This window comes from Parasteatoda tepidariorum, chromosome 10 (assembly GCF_982258835.1).
Source record: "Parasteatoda tepidariorum strain Cologne lab strain chromosome 10, Ptep-v5.0, whole genome shotgun sequence".
NCBI lineage: Eukaryota > Metazoa > Arthropoda > Arachnida > Araneae > Theridiidae > Parasteatoda > Parasteatoda tepidariorum.
In genome coordinates, this window is record NC_141764.1 from 44565077 (window position 1) to 44584647 (window position 19571).

The 19571-nt window shown below is 29.7% G+C and overlaps 1 protein-coding gene across 2 annotated transcripts in view; it reads right to left on the reverse strand.

Moving 5' to 3' along the window:
- LOC107451366 (uncharacterized) overlaps positions 1-19571 on the reverse strand; it is an 82367-nt gene that overhangs the window by 19598 nt on the left and 43198 nt on the right. For both annotated transcript variants that reach the window (XM_071184632.2, XM_087154236.1), the window contains exons 12-15: positions 18041-18195; positions 15242-15322; positions 9238-9367; positions 7906-7937 (exon numbers count right to left, since the gene is read on the reverse strand). In XM_071184632.2, coding sequence (XP_071040733.2) covers positions 7906-7937; positions 9238-9367; positions 15242-15322; positions 18041-18195 — 398 coding nt within the window. The remainder of the gene's footprint in view (positions 1-7905; positions 7938-9237; positions 9368-15241; positions 15323-18040; positions 18196-19571) is intronic.

Consider the following 19571-nt stretch of genomic DNA (forward strand, 5'->3'; position numbering starts at 1 on the left):
TAAATAACTATAACAATGAAAAATAAAAACTAGTTTTTTTAACGAATTCAGTTTTTTATGTACTAAACTCTTTTTTATTTTCATTAATTTGTTCCTCAATTCTATTCATTAGTTTTACATTAATATATAAAGTCAGACTAGTGAATTAATGAAAATATATGAGCACGTAATAAAATAAAATACAATTAGTTTATACCCATTTTGTATTTCGATAAATTATTTCAATGCATGACTTCTTTCAGTAAAATCTAGCTTTTTTTTCGTAGTTTTTAATCTCACATAAAAAAATACACTTTAAACGTTCTATTGAATTAAATGAAAAATAAGCAGAATAAATTCTAGAAAGAATTTAATTTTTGCTGACCCACTTTCTTTTGTATTTTTATTAACTTACCCACTGGCACATTTTTGCTCTTTTCATTCATTTTAAAGTGAGTCACGTTTAAAAGCCTTATATAACTGTTCCGAAATCTTTCATTTTCTGGATACTTAGCTGTATATAAATTCGATTCACGAGTTAGAGATAATCAAAAATAAAAACAGTTGCGATAAATTTCACTAGAGTAAGAACTAGATGGGTGTTTTACAATTTTGAGAAGTGAAGAGATAATGCATTTTATGTTAACTGGTAACTCAAGATTTCACAACTTTTAATAAATCAAGATTTCACAGCTTTCATCTATTCTAAAAATCGCTTTTGTTAGGATTATTTAAAATTCGTTCATAATAAAACGAAAAGTATTTGCGTGTTCTTTTAACTCCAGTTCCGTTCATGCCAGTGTCTTAAAATTCGAACAGTCAATGAAACGAGCAGTCCTAAACCCCGATTCCAGAAATCGTTTGAAATTTTCCATCCTTCTTTTGGGAGGGCGAATGAGAAGCGAATTTTTCGCAGAAGTTTAGCATTTTACTTTGTCACAGTTTTATACATGCAAGTGACTTCTAAAATTCTATAATGTTAAGGTTCTACAATTATTACAGAGAAGTAAAGCAAGTGTAAAAATAGAATTAGTAAATATGGGATAAAATAATGCCATTTAAAATCTCCATTTATACGTTTATTTTTTATTTTTTACATAACAGTTTTATTTTTCACACAACATTTTTAATTTTTTACATTTTTTTTCAGTTTAAGTTCAAGTCTGCATCATACAAAAGTAGCTCGTCGAATAGCTGCAAGAATTAGATATAATATTAAAACGATTTTAGTTTTAATGTTTATTTTTTATTTTTATGATTAGTATAAAGACTATAAGGATTTTTATGATTAGAATTGTAATATTTTATAATTAACCCTTTCAAATTTTTATGAATGCATTGTATCTTTTATTCCAATATAACTGTTTTGTCAAGTGATATTGGGATAAAATTAAATTCTTCTATATTTTTAATTTATATCTATTCATTTATCTCAAAATTAAAGCAAGTTTTACGATTAGTTTTGTTAATTTATTATAATCAGTTTAAGTTTATTAAATGATCATTTTATTAATGATCCGTATATTAAATGATTAAAATCAGCTCATTATAATAATTTAATAAAGTAATGAGCTTTATAAAGCAATTTCAAATGGAAAATGGCGTATTCAAAGTAGTCTCTAGACTGCTAAGTTAATTTAACCTGAGATTTCAAAACGGTTCCCTTTCTGCATTCATTAAATCATAGTATATTAGTCGACAAATAAATGTATTATACTGCAAATAAAGGCAGTTATTTAAACAACTATTTTACTAGCTTGAATTTCATAAAAATTGTAAATTAAAACAAAAAGATAAATAAATAAAGCTAGCAAAGTACATACGCTACTTTTAAAATTCTGCTATTATATTTAATTGTAAATATTTTTTAAAGTTTTAGCAAGCAACTATCTTTTATTAAACTAGAGGGCTCCGCCCCCTGCTCGCTGACGCTCGCCAACCCCCGGAGAATTGCTTCGCAATTCTTGCTTGGTTTGCTTCGCAAAACCAAGAATGCTTTGATTTCATATATTTCAATATTAAACTGAATATTAACTGTTATCATCGAAAACAATTAATTTTCTTAAATGCAGAATAAGCAGTGTGTCAATATCAATGTCACTTTTTTTCGTTGACTACAGTTCCTTCTATGTCCTATTTGTTCTCTAAATGAGCCAAAATTGTCAGAAATTAACATCAATGTGCAGATATAATCTTAATATGAAACTTGTTTAAAAAAAATGATAATCACAATAATACAGACTTTGTCCCAAAGAAATGAATATATTTTTAACACATTTAATTCAATATATATATATATATATATATATATATATATATATATATATATATATATATATATATATATATATATATATATATATATATATATATATATATATATATATATATATATATATATATATATATATATATATATATATATATATATATATATATATATATATATATATATATATATGCAAACACTATAATATTTTTCAATAAGCAATATTGTTAAGAACAGGGTAATTTTTAAAAAAATATTTTAATAATATTCAGCAAAATAACTATAAATGAAAACATTAATTTTGCGGAATTAAAATAAACAATGCACCAATAGCATTTTCTTTACGCTAAATACATTAAATAAACAAATCGAATTAAGATTTAAAACCAGATTAAACTTACGAATTAACGTTTTAGAAAACAAATAATCAGATTAATCAATATATCAATACGAAATAAGTTGAGATGTTGTAAAACTGAAGAATGAAATTCTAACTATTTTGTGATTGGTTGCATCTCTGAAAAAGAAAATTCAGACTTGTAAATCGCTTTTTTAAGCTTGCCGTTTTCAGACATGTGATTGGCTGTTGTGAACGGCGGTTATTCTTCATTATTAACTGCAAAATCGTGCTTTAAAACTAAAATAAATAAAAATTTAAAATTATGTAAAAGATTTGAATGCCCTAAATGTCTTCCCTGAAAGATTCTGAATGAATTGATTCCTTAATCTTAGATTTTCATCACGTAGTTAAAAAGTTTTTCAGGGGACAAAATTAACTGCAAAAACTTTTTTTTAGAATAGAGAGAAAAGAAAACTTTTAATTGGCTTCAAAAACCTCAATACCATTGATGAATTCAGATATTAATTTCAAATCTTCTAGACTTGCATTCAACTTTAAAACTTAACTATCATTTCTCTTAATCTTCAAAATTCAAGTAGAGAAATAAAACAATATATATATAATCCCCTCCAAAAAATTATTTCTCTTTTAACAACAACATTATGACTGTAAAAAGTATATTAAACTTACGTTAATAAATGCTACTTCAATAACTAAATTTTTTGAAGGCAATTTGCAAAACATGGAACCATGAAAAAATGAATAAAAAGGATTTAGAAAATAACTTTTATTTTATTTTCAAACTGAAGCAAGTTTGAAAAAAGATAAAATCGACTTAAAAGAATAACAGAGTTCAAAACTAAGTTTATCTAAAACTTAATACACTAGAGCTTAAAATCTTACAACCAGGTTTAAAAAAAGTAAAATTATGCTTTATGAAATGTGCTTTCATATGTGTTGAATGACATTTTATAACAAGAAGATATGAAAGTTTTATAAAACTTTAATAAATTTTGAATACAAAAAACAACATTTCTCGATATAATTTTAAAAGATAATGATGGTAAAAAGTTTTTCATGGCAGTGGTGCATTCTTTATTGCGAAAAATCATAGTATAGGATCTTTTAATTAACTATGAAGATCCAGATTTCTTTGGTCACTATCATGATAATGATGTTCAAAAGTTAATCATTACAATCGGTACATTCTTATTTGCAAAAAGTCATATGGTAGGATATGATATTTAATTGACTAATAAGATTAATATTTCTCAGGTCACTATCATGATAATGTTGTTCAAAAGTTTCTCATTACAATTGGTACATTATTATTTGCAAAAAGTCGTATGGTAGGATATTTAATTATCAAATAAAATCAAGTTTTATTTGGTCAATATCATGATAATGATGCTCAAAAGTTTCTCCTTATAATTGGTGCATTCTTATTTGCAGAAATTTATATGGTAGGATCTTTAATTAACCAAGAAAATCAAAATTTCTTTGGTCACTATCGTTATAATATTGATAAAAAAATTCTCATTACAATCGGTGCATTCCTATTTGCGAAACTTCGTATAGTAGGATCTTTAATTAGCTAAGAAGATCAAAATTTTTTATGCACCATTATGATATTAAAAAGTTTCTCATTTCAGTAACGCATATTCTTATTTGCAAAATTCTTATGGAAAGATCTGTAATTGACTTAAAAGATCCAGATTTCTTTGATCACCATCGTACTGCATTTGGAGTATACAATTGAAGTAAGTTAGAGAGGTGTTTGTTACCACTAAAATGTTTCATTGTACGTTATTAAATGATATTTAGAGTAATATTCATCATTCTTTTAAAGAGTGTTCTTATTCTCTACTATTACTAAATTTCTTTATTTTGATAATAATTTCAAATTAAAAGCTTTAAACTAACGGCAGTGTTTTTTTTCTTATTAACGAGTAATCGCGGACGGAGAAAGAATTCTGAGAAAATTACCGTTAGGAAATTTTTGGTAAAAAAAAAATAAAAAATCATTTCATAACAGTATATTAGCGTAATTTGTACCAGAAATAAATAACTGTATAACGGTTAATAAGTTTAAACACTGATTTAAATAAAATTATCTTGAAGTACAGTTTAATAACACAGTAAAAATGAATTTCCCAAAAATTAAGCAAAAATGTGAAAAAATAACTCCTAAACAAATATAACTGAATTTTAAAATCCCATGTTCTCATTATTAAGCAAAATGCATAATCTCAAGAATGACGCATTATGTACTGCATTACTGAAAAGAGAGTGAGTACGTAGTCTGTAAATTCCTGTAATTTAAACCCCTACAGATTCATAATGGTTAACAAAACGAAATTTTATTTCATATTATATTCAATTATTTTACTTTTATTTGTATATTTTAAACTTAAGCACCTCCTAGGAAAAGAATTTAGACATCACTGATATTAATTTAAATATATGACATGTATCGCAGATGTCATATTTTGATTAATGTCAGTGGCATTTAAATCTTTCAAGTAGATGGCGCCTTTTTTAATATTGCAATGTGAAATTCTTTTAAAATTATTTTAAAGGGGCTACTTTGAAGAAGCCATAGCTTCACAAGGTACTGTAATATCCTGTTTATTAACCACACTATATTGCAATAAAAGAAAAATATTTCTTTAAAATTAAAAAAAAGTAAAACTCACTGAAATCTAGTATCATCAGGAAAAAAATTAAAAGTCAATAAAAAATGCCAGGATTTTATTATGTTAACTTGCAATTTGAAGCTTATTAAGGTACAGCAATATGTACTTTAACAAGCTTAAATAATTTATAAGGTCAGAAAAAAAATCGAAAAATAAATGGGAAAAAAAAACAAAGATTCTGGGTAAAAAATATTTTTTTCATCTTCCATTTTTTGCGAACAAATAAGTTTTTGATGTCTAAAAATACTAAACTCGAAACAAAAAAAGCTCTAATGCTCAGAATTGAAATTTGAAAGCCTCGTCATTTTAAATATTTAATCAGACTCTCTTAAAAATAAACCATCCATGAAATCTTGTCTGAGTGCAATGTAAAGAAGGGGAATATGAGTTAATCTTGTGAAAAGGCGGTTCATGCTACTTACTCTTTTAAAACAAGATTAAATGCCAGATTTTCATAAAACTCTTTAAAGGTTTCTGGGTCATCCAGGTACTCGGAGAAAGTAAATTATGTAAAACTCTTTAAATTTACAAAAGAATTTGGAAATACATATTTTATAACAGAAGATATCAAACTTGTTTTTAAAATTATATCTAAATATTGTGTTCTTAGATATATTTCAAGGGGAATTAGAAGTAGTTAAGTAATTTATTTTTTAAAAATTATATGCACGTATGTTGGTAAATGCTAAAAATTTTGTATTTTATTTAAATCATAGTTATAAGGTATATTTAAAATTGTTCAATAAGGTTAGTAATGTATCGATGTATTCAAGAACAAAGAGTAACGCTATGGAGGCATTTGCACATACGAATGTTCAATTTTACTTATTGACATTTATACACCGAAGAGCCATTACATTATGACCACCTTCCATCTATAACAATGGGCTCGCCCAGGTTTTCATGGTTTCTCGCCCAGGAACAATGTTTTCATGGGGCATATTAGAACCCATAATCCTCATAGAACAATCCCTGACGTCTGTAAGCTACTTGAACATAGTTGCAGACCAGGTTCACCCATTCATGGCAACAGTTTTTCCTGCGGGGAATGGTGGCCAACAGGATAATGCACCATGTCATAAGGGTCGAATCGTCATGGATTGGTTTGAGGAACATTCCAGTGACTTTCAAGTCATGTCTTGGCCCCCAAATTCACCTAACCTTAACCTTAAGCATTTGTTTTCCTACTTGGAAAACCAAATTCATGCTGCCACGCTACATCCTCGTAATGTGAGGGAATTACAGGACCAGTTGGTGAGCGCTTGGTACTAGATACCTCAGATTACCTATCAGCACCTTGTGGAATCAATGTGGTGCTTGCATTTTGAGAGCTAAAGGTGGTCCTACACGTTATTAGCAGGTGGTCATAATGTAATGGCTCTTCGGTGTATATGTTTATAGGTGGTTACTAGTCAATACATGCATTGAATATATGACTCATATTATTTAAATTTATTACTATACATTTTTGATCGAGTTATAGATGACAAAGTAGCTACGTGTCAAATATCAATTTAAACTTGTCATTTTTGAATTACACAAACTCTCATGTGACTTTTAAAGGGGCGAAAATAACAAAATATTCCACAGTTAGCTTGATGGAAATGTTTTCTACCAATCTTCAGTTTAACACTAAAGTTCAGTTTAACTTAAAGTTATTATCAGCACTATGACCGGTATACGAGAACAACATACAAATCTATAAGCAACTGCCATTATTCGAACGTGGGTCACTTCTTCTAATATCAAGCCCTCAATTAACATAGCTAATGATCCGAAAATTGCTTAAACTTAAAATTTATCGTCAAATTAATATCAAAACAAAGTACATGTAGTTGATGTTAAATTGATTTTACTTTTCTCCAAAGCATACTTAGTTCCTAGCAGTAGCATACATATTCCAGCCGAGAGGTCTAATCTGTCAGTCTCATGACTGACAAAACTGGGGTTGCAGTCCTAACGTTTGCACCACATTATTTCCTCCATTCCTTTCAACACATGAAGAGTTTCCAGTATACTGCACTCCCCAATGCCCATTACCTAACAAAAAGCCTAGATCTTATGTCCAGTTAAATTTCGTTTTTATGGTTTTGAAACCATGCTAGTTGTAAATGGTTGAAAAAACATATGTTTTGTTATAATGGTTTTATAACCATGCTAGTTGAAAGCGGTTTCAAAACCGTAAAAGTAAAAAATGTTCTTTACACCGTAAACTTTACGGTTAATCGGATGGACAGACGACTGCCTGTTATTTTACCATAATTTTAGAATGAAAATTCTAACAGTGTATATCACATTGAAACTGAACGCAGAACTATTGTAAATCAACCTATATTTATGTAACTTTACTTCAATTTACATTAATATATTAAAGAATTGAGAAAGGTAGTTTTTAAATGCAAGTTTGCTAGAGTTTTTTTTTTCTTCTTAGTTTCTACTTTTAGCGAAGTCTAACATTTTGCTGAGTATGTATTTTGAAAACATGTACTAGAATGTAAGTTCTTATAAAATAAAAATGTTTAAAAGAGTCACCAATGTTTGCCACTAACGAAATAAAAGGTTTCAAATGACTGGAACTTATTAAGATAAATTTTTATATTATTTTATTTTAAATTGCTTACCTCGGCAGCAAATAGTATTCGGAACTCAGAATCTGAAAAGGAAACTTTCATTTATATTTTCATAACGACAACAGCAAGTAATAAATTTAATTTTTTTTTTCAAAAATATTTCTCTAGTTCATGAGTTTCGATTCAATAATGTTTAACAGGTTGAATGAGAACTATTTTCAAAATGCATTGCAACATTTTAGATATAAGATATAGATTATAGATAGATAGATAGATTTAGATATAGATTTAGATATTTCTTGCTATGGAACCCAAGATAGACCAGGGTATTTAAAACTTAATTTTTGATAAATATATATGCACTTAAGAAATAATAATTAAAATAATTAAAAAAGAAATCCCCACCTTACCCCGAGTTTATAATGGAATAAGAAATGTTTTTTACAATTCAGTCCTTCAGGCGAACTTTGCATCAGACAAATAATATTTACATTAGCAGATTTGCACTACTCTTGGAAGTGATTTAGATTTAGAACTAAACACTTCAAGGGAATGAAAATATCTCCCGATGGCCATCGAAGCAGCAGAAGTTGTCCTCACTGCATCGACACAGAACTCTCTCCCAACCATGTCTTTGATTGCCCAGCCATATTGGCAAAGCTCTTCAGGATCCATCTGGATCCTCCGCAGCAACTCCTCTATTCCATTGAGATTATTGATGTGGCCAAAGCTGTTTTAGATACTTTTGGACAAATTTAATTTTCCTTGCACTACTGAACAAGACAACAACAATATTAGCAGATTTCTCAATTGAAATCAAAATAATGTTCACATAAACGCAATTATTTTTTAAATATATCACCACAATATTCACTTTGACACAATTATCTATTAACTTCAATGAACACAATATTCTATCGACTGCAGTACAATTTTCACACGAAAATAGTTCGCCATTGGCACCAACACGAGCACAATTGGATCCATGAAAGTGACGTCATCCTAGGCAAATCATGACATTTGTCCATTCAGAAGCCAATCAAATTTGCAAAAGCTCGTGACGTTTTATTATCCAATTAAATCTGATTTAAATCACATGATTAGGCATAATCACTTCATTTCTTTTCCAGTTGCAATTACCTAAATCTCCACCAATGTCAAAAATATTTTTTTATTATTGTTTTTTTTTTAATCTTTATGAATTTCAATTCTTTTGCTGTTGCTTAATAAACTTTTTACAAGGAATCGCATTTAGATTTTACTATACGCTCCTCACTATTTACAATTAGAACAAATAATGTTTAAAAATCATGTTTAAGAATGACGATTTCATGTTTAAGGATGACTAAAAATTGAATAATGAATTAATAGTAAATGGCTTACCACATTTTTTCACATCAAATGTTGCTTGATAAATGGACCGTAAAAGAACAGGTTCTTCTAATATTAGTAGTACTCTTTGTTCAGTCCTTCTTGCTAGAATTAAACAATCCGACAACAAAATAGCCCAATACTATAAAATAAAATAAAATGTTTTAATCAAAAGTATATTAATCATTTTTCATAATTTCTCTTAATTCATTCATCATTTTTCTTAATTTTTTTCAAAAATGGTGAAAGTTGCAAAACATGAATTTTAGTCCCTTTTTACGTGGTAAAAAATACTGGTAATTTGAATACTGATTCACTTTCACCGTAGTACAGTAATATTTATTCAATCTCAGTGATTTTACAGTAAATATTATTATAAATATTACTATAAATATTACTATATATTAACTTTTCTACCATACAATTTTACGGTAAGATATACTGGCATGCTAAATGTCGATATTTTTTTACCGTAATTTCATCTGGAATTTTTTCATAGTATAGTTTGTAGTTAAATTTAACCATGCATATATACTATGTCCGATTGTCTTTAATTGCTAATACTACGCCCTCAGAAAAATATATTGTGTGCCCCATCATATTTCAGCTCAAACTAAACCATAGTAACGTACAATTAAGCTTTGAAAACTTTGATTTGGATGAAATAAATTATAGCAAATATATTTTAAAAATTAGATCTTTTTTTATTATATGTGCATTTTGCAATGATAAAAATAAAGCATACGAATATTATATAATTACAATTTAAATGGGCGATTTCATTCAATTACATATATCGAAACATTTTTTTCAATGAACTATTATTTGTAGGAAGCCGCTACGTATTAAAGAATTATTAAATTAAAATGCAGACAAATAAATATCATAATATTTTTTTCAACCGAAAGTTGCGTTTACGCATTATTCAATGTGTTTCATTGTGTAGTAATAAATTTTAGATGAATAAATAAAATCTCATCTTAATCTGACAATTTTATAGATAAAAAAGATCATTCAAAAAAGAAAGTTAAACGCATTTTTTAAAAAAATGGAAAAAAAGACTTCTTTTTTTCAATCCTATTCAAATGAAATGTTTCATATTTCTTTCTCCTATAATTTTATGAATAAAGTTACTAATACATGACAATTTACTAATAAATTGTGCAATTCTCACTTTTCTAGCAACCATTTTCGAGAATGAAAAGAAATAAAAATACGTCCTTCAAATATTTTAAATCTTGCGCCATCTGTTATCAACAATGAACAGTAATTTTATTTAAATTACGTATAAAAAATTGCTTGCTATTTTAATTTTATAAAATAACATACAGATATAGTTTATTTTTAATTAGAAAGTTAACTCAGAAGTATCTTCTTTTAATAATAAGATTTATTATATTTTTTGAATTCCACTGTCCCAAGAACTGTTTTAATTTTATTAACTGCTGGAGTTTTATTTATTTCTTATACTCGTTCTTTGTTTGTTTTCTGACAACGCATATTTTTATGCATATGAGAATCAATTTAGTGGCTTCTTTTCAAAAGTACTTCATTTAAAAACAAGCACATTTTCAGTAATATATTCGCCCTAATTCTTTTAATCAAGTGTTACTTTATCATTTAATATAATTTTTAAAACGACAGTTATGTGCTTTAAAATATATTTTGTTCAGTATATATATATATATATATATATATATATATATATATATATATATATATATATATATATATATATATATATATATATACACAGTCCAGTCACATTAATGTGGCCACCACCTACTTTCGACGTCAACGTGAAATAATCAATCACAGAGTGCATGTGGCAGCACATTACAGTGTAGTGTATATATTGGATGTCCTAGGGCAGTGGTCGGCAAAGTGCGGCTCCAGAGCCGCATGTGGCTCTTTGACTCCTTAAGTGCGGCTCTGGCTCAAATATCCACGGAAGGCGCAATAATATTTTCATTTAAAAAAAAAACTTGGTAAGAAAAAATTACATCTTATTTTGATAAATTAATCCGAAGAGTTATTTCGGGATTTCAGGAACAAAGCAGATATTCTGAAAAGAATTAAAGAGGTACCATTGTCTGCCAAAACCATTAAAGATAGAAAAATTAAAATGTGTTCGAATATAACCACCCAGCATATCGAAGATCTGAAATTGGTTTCGGCTTTATCAATAGCAGTCGACGAGTCTTATGACATAAATGATACAGCGCAAGTTTCACTTTTTGTAAGATTTATGTCTCATTCAGGCCCTAAAGAAGAACTTTTAGGATTATTGCCACTCAAAGGTCAAACGCGTGGAGAAGATATCGCAAATGCTGTAATTGAATGTATGGATAAACATCATATTCCCCTCGATAAAATTGTGTCGATTTCAACAGATGGGACCAAAAGTATGACCGGCGTAAGAAAAGGGTTTTTGCTATTTTGAAGGAAAAAATTAATCACAAGATACTTGTTTACCATTGTATCATTCACCAAGAAGCGCTTTGTGAGCAAACATTTCCGGATGAAATTTGTAAAGTTATGGAATTAGTGATTACCGATTACCATTTAGCTAATACCCCCATTTTAGCTAAAGCTCTTAATCATCGCCAATTCAAAGAATTTTTATTTGAAATGGAGAGTGATCTTCTGCTTCATAACAAGGTACGTTGGTTATCAAGAGGGAACGTTTTAAAGCGTTTCGCGTCTCTTTTTCCGGAAATTAAAGCATTTCTCCTTGAAAAGGGCGTTCACTATCCAGAACTAACAGACGATCAGTGGATCCAAAACTTCTATTTCATGGTGGACGTTACGTCTCATCTAAATCAGCTTAATCGTAAACTACAAGGGAAAGGAAATTTAATTTTTTCGATGTTAGAAGAAGTAATAACATTCGGAAACAAATTATCCATTTTTGCTCAGGATTTTGAGAGGGAAACATTGTTTCACTTTCCGATACTGCTGAAGCATCGCCAAGAAAATAATTCCTATATTGATAAACACCATTTTAATACAATAATTTTAAATATGAGGGAAGCATTTCTCAGCAGGTTTCAGGAATTTAAAAACAGCTGAGCAACTTTAGCATTTGTCAAAAATCCTCTTAATGCTACGATAACCGAGTTGAAATTTTCTCCTTTTGAAATTGACATTGGTAGCTTTGAAATACAATTCCTGGATTTAACAAAGAAGGAGGTATGGCGCTCTAAATTCGAACGTCTTTGTGTTGAATTGGAAATATTGGAGAAGAAAAAATTTGATCTTAGTTTACAACACAAGTGGCCTGCTTAGAATGACCTGGAGAAGGAAGACATGATCATTTTCAACGCTTGGAATAGTATTCCTGACTCTTACGATCAGCTGAAAAAGCTCGCGTTTGCTGTTCTTTACCTTTTCAGTTCTACATATATATGAGAAACAATCTTTTTCAAGCATGAGCATTATCAAGAGTAAACTGAGGAGTCGTCTTATTGATTAGAACTTGGAATTATGCCTAAAATTAAAAACAACAACATACAAACCTGACTTACTCAAACTTTCCAAAGAGATGCAAGCACATTGTTCGCATTAATAAATATTTATAAAGTATGAAATATAGCTTTATTTAGTGTACTACTTATTTAGTGTAATAAAAGTTTACTAAACAAGCAGATTTGGCTCCCAATTTTTTTAAAAATTGTTGTAATTTTCATATTTGGCTCTTTGGCTAATAAGTTTGCCGACCACTGTCCTAGGGCATCGAAAAGCATTTCAGTCGTTGGCGCAATGCAGAAACGTAGCGATTTATCCGACGTCCAAAAGGGCATGATTATTGGCTTTCGGACCAAGGATGGAAGCATTTCGGAAACAACTGATTTTGTGAACTGTTCGCGTGCCGCCATGGTAAAAGTATACCGTGCATGGCAAAATGGCACTATACAAAACAAGCGGCGTGGCACAGGCGAAGATGGCACAGGCGAACGAAAGCTACGGAGATGCATTCAGACGAATAGACGTGCAACTGTTGAGCAACTGACCGCCCAAATGAACCAAAGGGCTACCAAGAGTGTATCCTCAACAACTGTTCAGCAAACGTTGCTGCGCATGGGCCTCCGCAACAGACGCCTGGTTAATGCACCCATGCTGACTGCTGTTCATCGGTGACGAAGGCTGGAATTTGCACGCCAGTACCGCAACTGGACGTCCACAGAGTGATAACAGGTGGCTTTTTCCGATTAATCACATTTTAGCTCCATGGGACAGATGGACGTTGGCGTATACGGCGTGAAACGTCTGAAAGCAAGCACCCTGCAACAATTGCCGGAAGGCTGCAGACTGGAAGAGGGAGCGTTATGGTTTGGGGAATGCTTTCCTGGCATTCATTGGGTGCACTCATCATTGTGGAAGGCACTATGGAACAGTACAAGTACGTATCTGCCCTTGCGGACCACGTCCACCCCTACATGCAAATGATTTTTCCTCAAAATGATGGCATCTACCACCAGGACAATGCGAGGTGTCATACAGCTCGCAATGCATGTGCGTGGTTCGAAGAACACCAGGATGAATTTACCGTACTCCCCTGGCCAGCAAACTCACCGGATTTAAACCCAATCGAGAATCTGTGGAACCACCTCGATCGGGTTGTTCGCTCCATGGATCCTCAACAGCGTAATCTAGCGCAGCTGGCCACGGCACTGGAGTCGGCATGGCTCAACATCCCAGTGAACACCTTCAGAAACCTAATTGACTCTCTTCCTGCACGTCTCGTAGCGGTTTACTCTGCCAAAGGTGGTTATTCTGGATTTTGACAGGTGGTCACATTAATGTGACTGGACTGTGTGTATATATATATATATATCTCTGTGTGTGTGTGTGTGTGCGTGCGTGCGTGCGTGTGTGTGACCGAAAAGGACAGTAAGAGACATCAGAATTCGTCGAAAAAACACCAAAAATCCAACACACAAACAAAAATATAAATAAAGAATAGAAAGCACTGACAACAAGGCAGTTTCTTCAGGGAGACATTACCATGTGTAGTCAGTTCAGAAGCAGTTTCTGCCTGATTATTGGCAAAATACCTGAAATAACCCTATGCTCCCGATTGAGATTTGTTGGTTTACACCTAAGTTAAAACTTTTAACTTAATTGTAAAGAAAGTAAAAACTTTTAATCGTCCTAGTTTATCACCTGACCTGAATCCAATAGTACGCCTTTGGGAATTCATCAAAAAAAAGTTGGGGCACGGAAGCATTCTTTGAAGGCAGAACTCCTTCAAGATCTACAGTTGGAATGTCCATTTCAGAAGGTTTCTTCAATTCCATGCCCACGCGGTGTGCCACTTTCATAAAAGCAAAAGGATACGCAACGAAGTATTAAAAATTTGGTATATATTCATATATTATAATTAATTTCAATAAAATTTTAGAAAAACTGCATTATATCAACTGTTTTGATTTCAATTTTTTAAATTCTCGTTTGGTGTTTATTATATTAAAAATTTTCAAGTATATTATTAGCTGCTCCCCATGCAGAATTACTAAAGCTACAAATTATTAATTCATATCATTAAGAAATTTTGCATGCAGAAAAAGTTTCAACAGAGAAACATATCGTCTCAAAATTTTGCTCCTTACCATACGTTGTAAAGTTGTAATTTTTCTTTCGTTAACTATGAGTTACTTTCTTTTTATTAGAGTGAGTAACAAAGCAATTTAGAGTGTTCTTTTTCATCTTTATCCAAGTCTTGATACATGATCATTGAAATATAACTATCTGCAAATCTAACTTAAAACCAATCTAATGGTTTGCCTCTACTAAATTAACACAAATTTCGGACATTAAATTTGAAAAAAAATTAAATTATGAATAGTTTTCAATTGAAAAATTTCATGCAATTGTAGTAAATAATAACCATAAGTGTAGTTTTTTTTCTTTTTTTGCTTTATTTCAAATAAAAATTATTTAAATAGGTACTTAAGATCTGTGTTTGTGGAACAATGATGCACATTTTAAAAAATGCATAGCTCAAAAATAATACCTCGATATAATGCTTCCCTTCAATCTTAGAAAGATTTCCTGCAAACAGCCAGCTTCTTCCAGGAAAAACTAATGAAAAATTCTATAAGAAATATTTAAATTTTAAACAACCAATCTAACTTTAACTATTAAAAATCAATTAAAATAAATTCGTATGTTTATTAAATATTTTTTAAAAACATATATCAATTTCTTTTTCTGGCAAATTAGAAATTTTATTTTCTAATGAAATAAAAATTATTGTATTTTTATAAATTGAAAACGTCTTTTGGTAAAACTGCTTTTATAGTTTCTTGATAGTTCAGTATATACACAATAATTTGCTAATTATAAAATCATAATCAATTCAATTAATTTAGAAACAGTATCAAAAATACTATAGTTATAATATAATTTTGGATATATTTCATTACTTATAAAAGAGGACTGACTTACTGTGACTTACTTTTGTACTTCGTTTAGCTTGACTTATTGTTTTGGGATGAAATTTTATTCTTGATTTTTGTTTAATTCCATTAAGAATTTATAATTAAATATAATAATTATCGCCGAAAAGAAATTTAACAGTTCCTTTAACAAAAATAATTATTTTGAGAATAGATTTTGTAAGAAATTTCAAAAATTAAATTTTATTTAAAACATTTTAAGTTAGTTAAATGTTAAAAGTAAGAAAAATTTTCATTGATTAACGCACAAGAATAATTAAGGAAGTTAAGCTAATTGGGAAAATAAATAACTTAGAAAAAAATTTTATAAAGGATAAATTTACTAAGTTTCACAGATTGAATATAATTGGAATAGGGATTAGTTTTTATTTTTTTCATTAATAGCGTAATCAGTCTACTTTTATTTTAATCTCTCAATGATGCAATATTTTTCAACTGAAACATCATTGTCTTTAAAATTAGGTGTGTCTTTTCAAAAACATGTTTCGTCCGACTTGAGTTTCCTGAAACATTTAGTGCCTGCTTATAAAGCAGTGGTATCTGCATTGCTTTTTAAAAAAATTTAAAAAATATTGCTGAAAATCAAAAGATATTTGAATTTTTTTAACTAAAACACTTCAAAGCTATCTCAAGAGATAAGAAAAATATTAATTTTATTAATGATGATAAAGAACGTGTTGAAAACCTATAAGAGTGGGATGCAAAATTGGATTGAATTTGATAGTTGGAAATTTTAGCTTAAAATGTTAGCCCAATGTAGATTCACCTGGAACTAATAAAGGTATAAAGGCAAGAATAACGGTGGGACACATGTAGAAAAAAAATATATTGTTCAACATTTGAAAAATTGCGTTATTACAATAAAAGCTTTTCTTGAAAGCAATATTTCTATAATTGTAAAATAATTATAAGCAGCATGTAATTATAGCTTTGAAAAGATCAAGGAAGGAAACTAAGGCATGGGAATAACGTAATTGTCCATGAAGGTGCTGGATAACTCAAACAATTATAATGTAATAATAGATTTGTTTAAGGATGATTCATATAAATTTCAAAAATGTTAACAGTATTTTTCATTTGCGTTACAATGATTACAGACCTTGAGAATTCTCTGAAACTAAATATAATAGTGCAGCATATGAAATAAAATAAAATGTTTGGGATCTATAAAAGAAATTGAGACAAAATAATGAAGCTATCCGTGTTGCATTTCTGTGCCTAAGTTTAAAAAGAATTATCAGCTGCATGATTAAAGTTAGCAGATCATGTTATGTTGTCATATTAAATTGTAAATATAACGGTATATTGATCGTAAGTTAATGGTGCAATACGTGAAGTAAAACATGCTGTATATATATCAAAAAATCAAAATGTGATAATGAAACCTAATTTACACAAAACCTTTCCTAAACTAAGGAAGAAAAAAAGAAAATATTGACACGATATGGTATCCTTCTGTTCATTTTGCGACGTTTACAGGCCTTAAATTGCATTTTCAAAAGGCTTTAAAAAAGATACCCATGCTCATGATGAGTCTAAATTTCACATGAATATACATATTACAATAGAAAATTGTTCTGCTAAAGAAAAGAGTTCAAAAAATGATCTGTAGATAGCGCTACACTCGTCATAAGATTCTAAAACTATTGCTTTAAAAGATATGCTTGTTTAAAGATGCTAATTGAAAAACGTAACGTGAGCCCCAATCAATACATTTGAATCAAAAAGCTTGAAACAAGCAGTTCGTGTTATTCTATGACTCATGACTATATGTTATTGAAAAATCGGACTCTTAATTGGAAAAGCTGTTATACAGAAAAGGCGAGTTAGTGATAATGTTTCACGCTTTTTTATCACACGTTTCTGCGAGATGCTCACGTCACGTGTTTCAGTTTGCATTTTAAAATTTAATACAATCTTTTTTTAGCATCTTATAATGAATAAAGTAACAGTATGTCGGTTAAATTTTTTTTCTTTCCCAAAATAATAAATAAATTGATAATTATCATAGCTTTGAGTATACTCATGTGTAATATTAAGTCATTCTGAGAAATAGTTCTTTTTTTTAAGCTTTTTGAGAGAACAACTTGTAAATGCAAACTTAATTATTGTCCGTGTATATACCATGGAAATAACCATGCAATAATGAGACCAAAAATAATGATGGGTATAAGATGACTCAATAATAGCATAAAAAGCAAAGTGATATGGAATTGATTTTTAAGAAATTTAATTTTTTAGAGAAGCTAATTAAAATTCAAGCTACATCTTTAATAAATATTTTGAACCTTAGCAGTCATGAAAATAAAGCTTGTTAAATTTAATCAAAAGAAATGCGAAAAATAATATAGTACCCTCGGCCCTTTTGTGAAAAGCGTCTTTTCCTGTAGAATTTCGAGATTAATGTAAGGCTCTTCATCATCAAAAGCATTTTCAATGTTCCTTAAATCCTCAATCGCTGACAGCTCTTTCATCACTGCATTCATCTCACCTTCGAAAGTTCGAAAAACTAGAAGAAAGAACAGAATTTTCTTAGTAGAATAAAAGTGGAATATCGTTTATAAGAATATAATCCTGAGATCTTTCAGAAATCCTTTCATATAAAATAAATAAAGTGTAAAATCATTAACTTCTCTTTATGGTATTAAATATCTTGGAATTTTTGGAATGCACTTATAACTAGAAGTAGCTTTGATTATTGCTTTTGGAATATTTATCAAGAATCAATTTTTCTTCTAGGGCAAAATTTACTAATCTTTATCGTTCACAATGTTTATGCTTTTATTTATTTTTTAAGAAATTTTTTTAACTAGATTATAGGACTTCTTAGTTATAAACATTAATTAAATTTTCCTTTGATCCTCAAAATAAATTAATTTTATTAAAATAAAAAATATTTTTAACAGAAAAAACTATTCTAAATTAAAATAATGAATTGCACAAAATATGTGTGCTTGTTTAATATTTAAGTAATAATTCTTTAAAGGACTCGAAGTTACGAAGTACACTGACTAGCCCCTGAAATCTGAGAGAGGGGGGAGCGAGAGGGGATAAGAGGCTGGAAGGACCAGTTGCCAGGAAGCAAGCGTGATTGAAACTGAGAGAGGAGAATATACCGGGCAAGTGCATACCAGGCAGTGGCACTGATACTTAAAAAACATTGATGTAGAGCAGGGGTAGGCAACGCGGCGCCCACTGGCGCCATGGCGTCCCCGATCGATTTTTAATGCGCCCTCGCTGGACTAATGTAAATGCATGATAGCCAGAGCGATTTACTTACTCTTGTCAAACGGCAATATACAGCAAGTAGTCAGTTGAGTTTAGGATTGTGCATAGATTAGCAGTTTGCTAACCTTGAGCGTATCTAATAACACGCACGTATTTTTTGTTAGTGTGTGATCGTATTTCGAATAGACCACGCGTAGACCGTGCATTTACAACTACCAAGTAATCCGAAATAATTCTTTTCTTTCAAAACCCTTTGTTGAAAGCGATGAACTGGATCCTAAATTAAACAGTGATCTAGTTTGGATGGGTGATCTAGTTTCGCCACTGATGCAGTTTCTGACGCATCAGCTAGGTTAACTGTGACTGTATTGAAACTTGTCGTTTTAGTTTCAGTTTGCTTTTATGTTTGAGCTTCTGTTTGTTTATCTTTGGTATAATGCTTCTTTGCTATGCTTTCATTATGTTTTAAATAATAAACGTTGTTAAGTTTAATAACGTTGTGTTTCTTTTTAAAATAGAGTTGTTATAGTTCTAGTTTTTTGTGTCTTTACACCCTTCATGGATAAATGTAAAAGAAAAAGAACATATTATTTTAACGATGAATGGGAACATCTATATTGTTTCGTTGATTTCAAAGGGAAGTGTATTTGTTTGTTG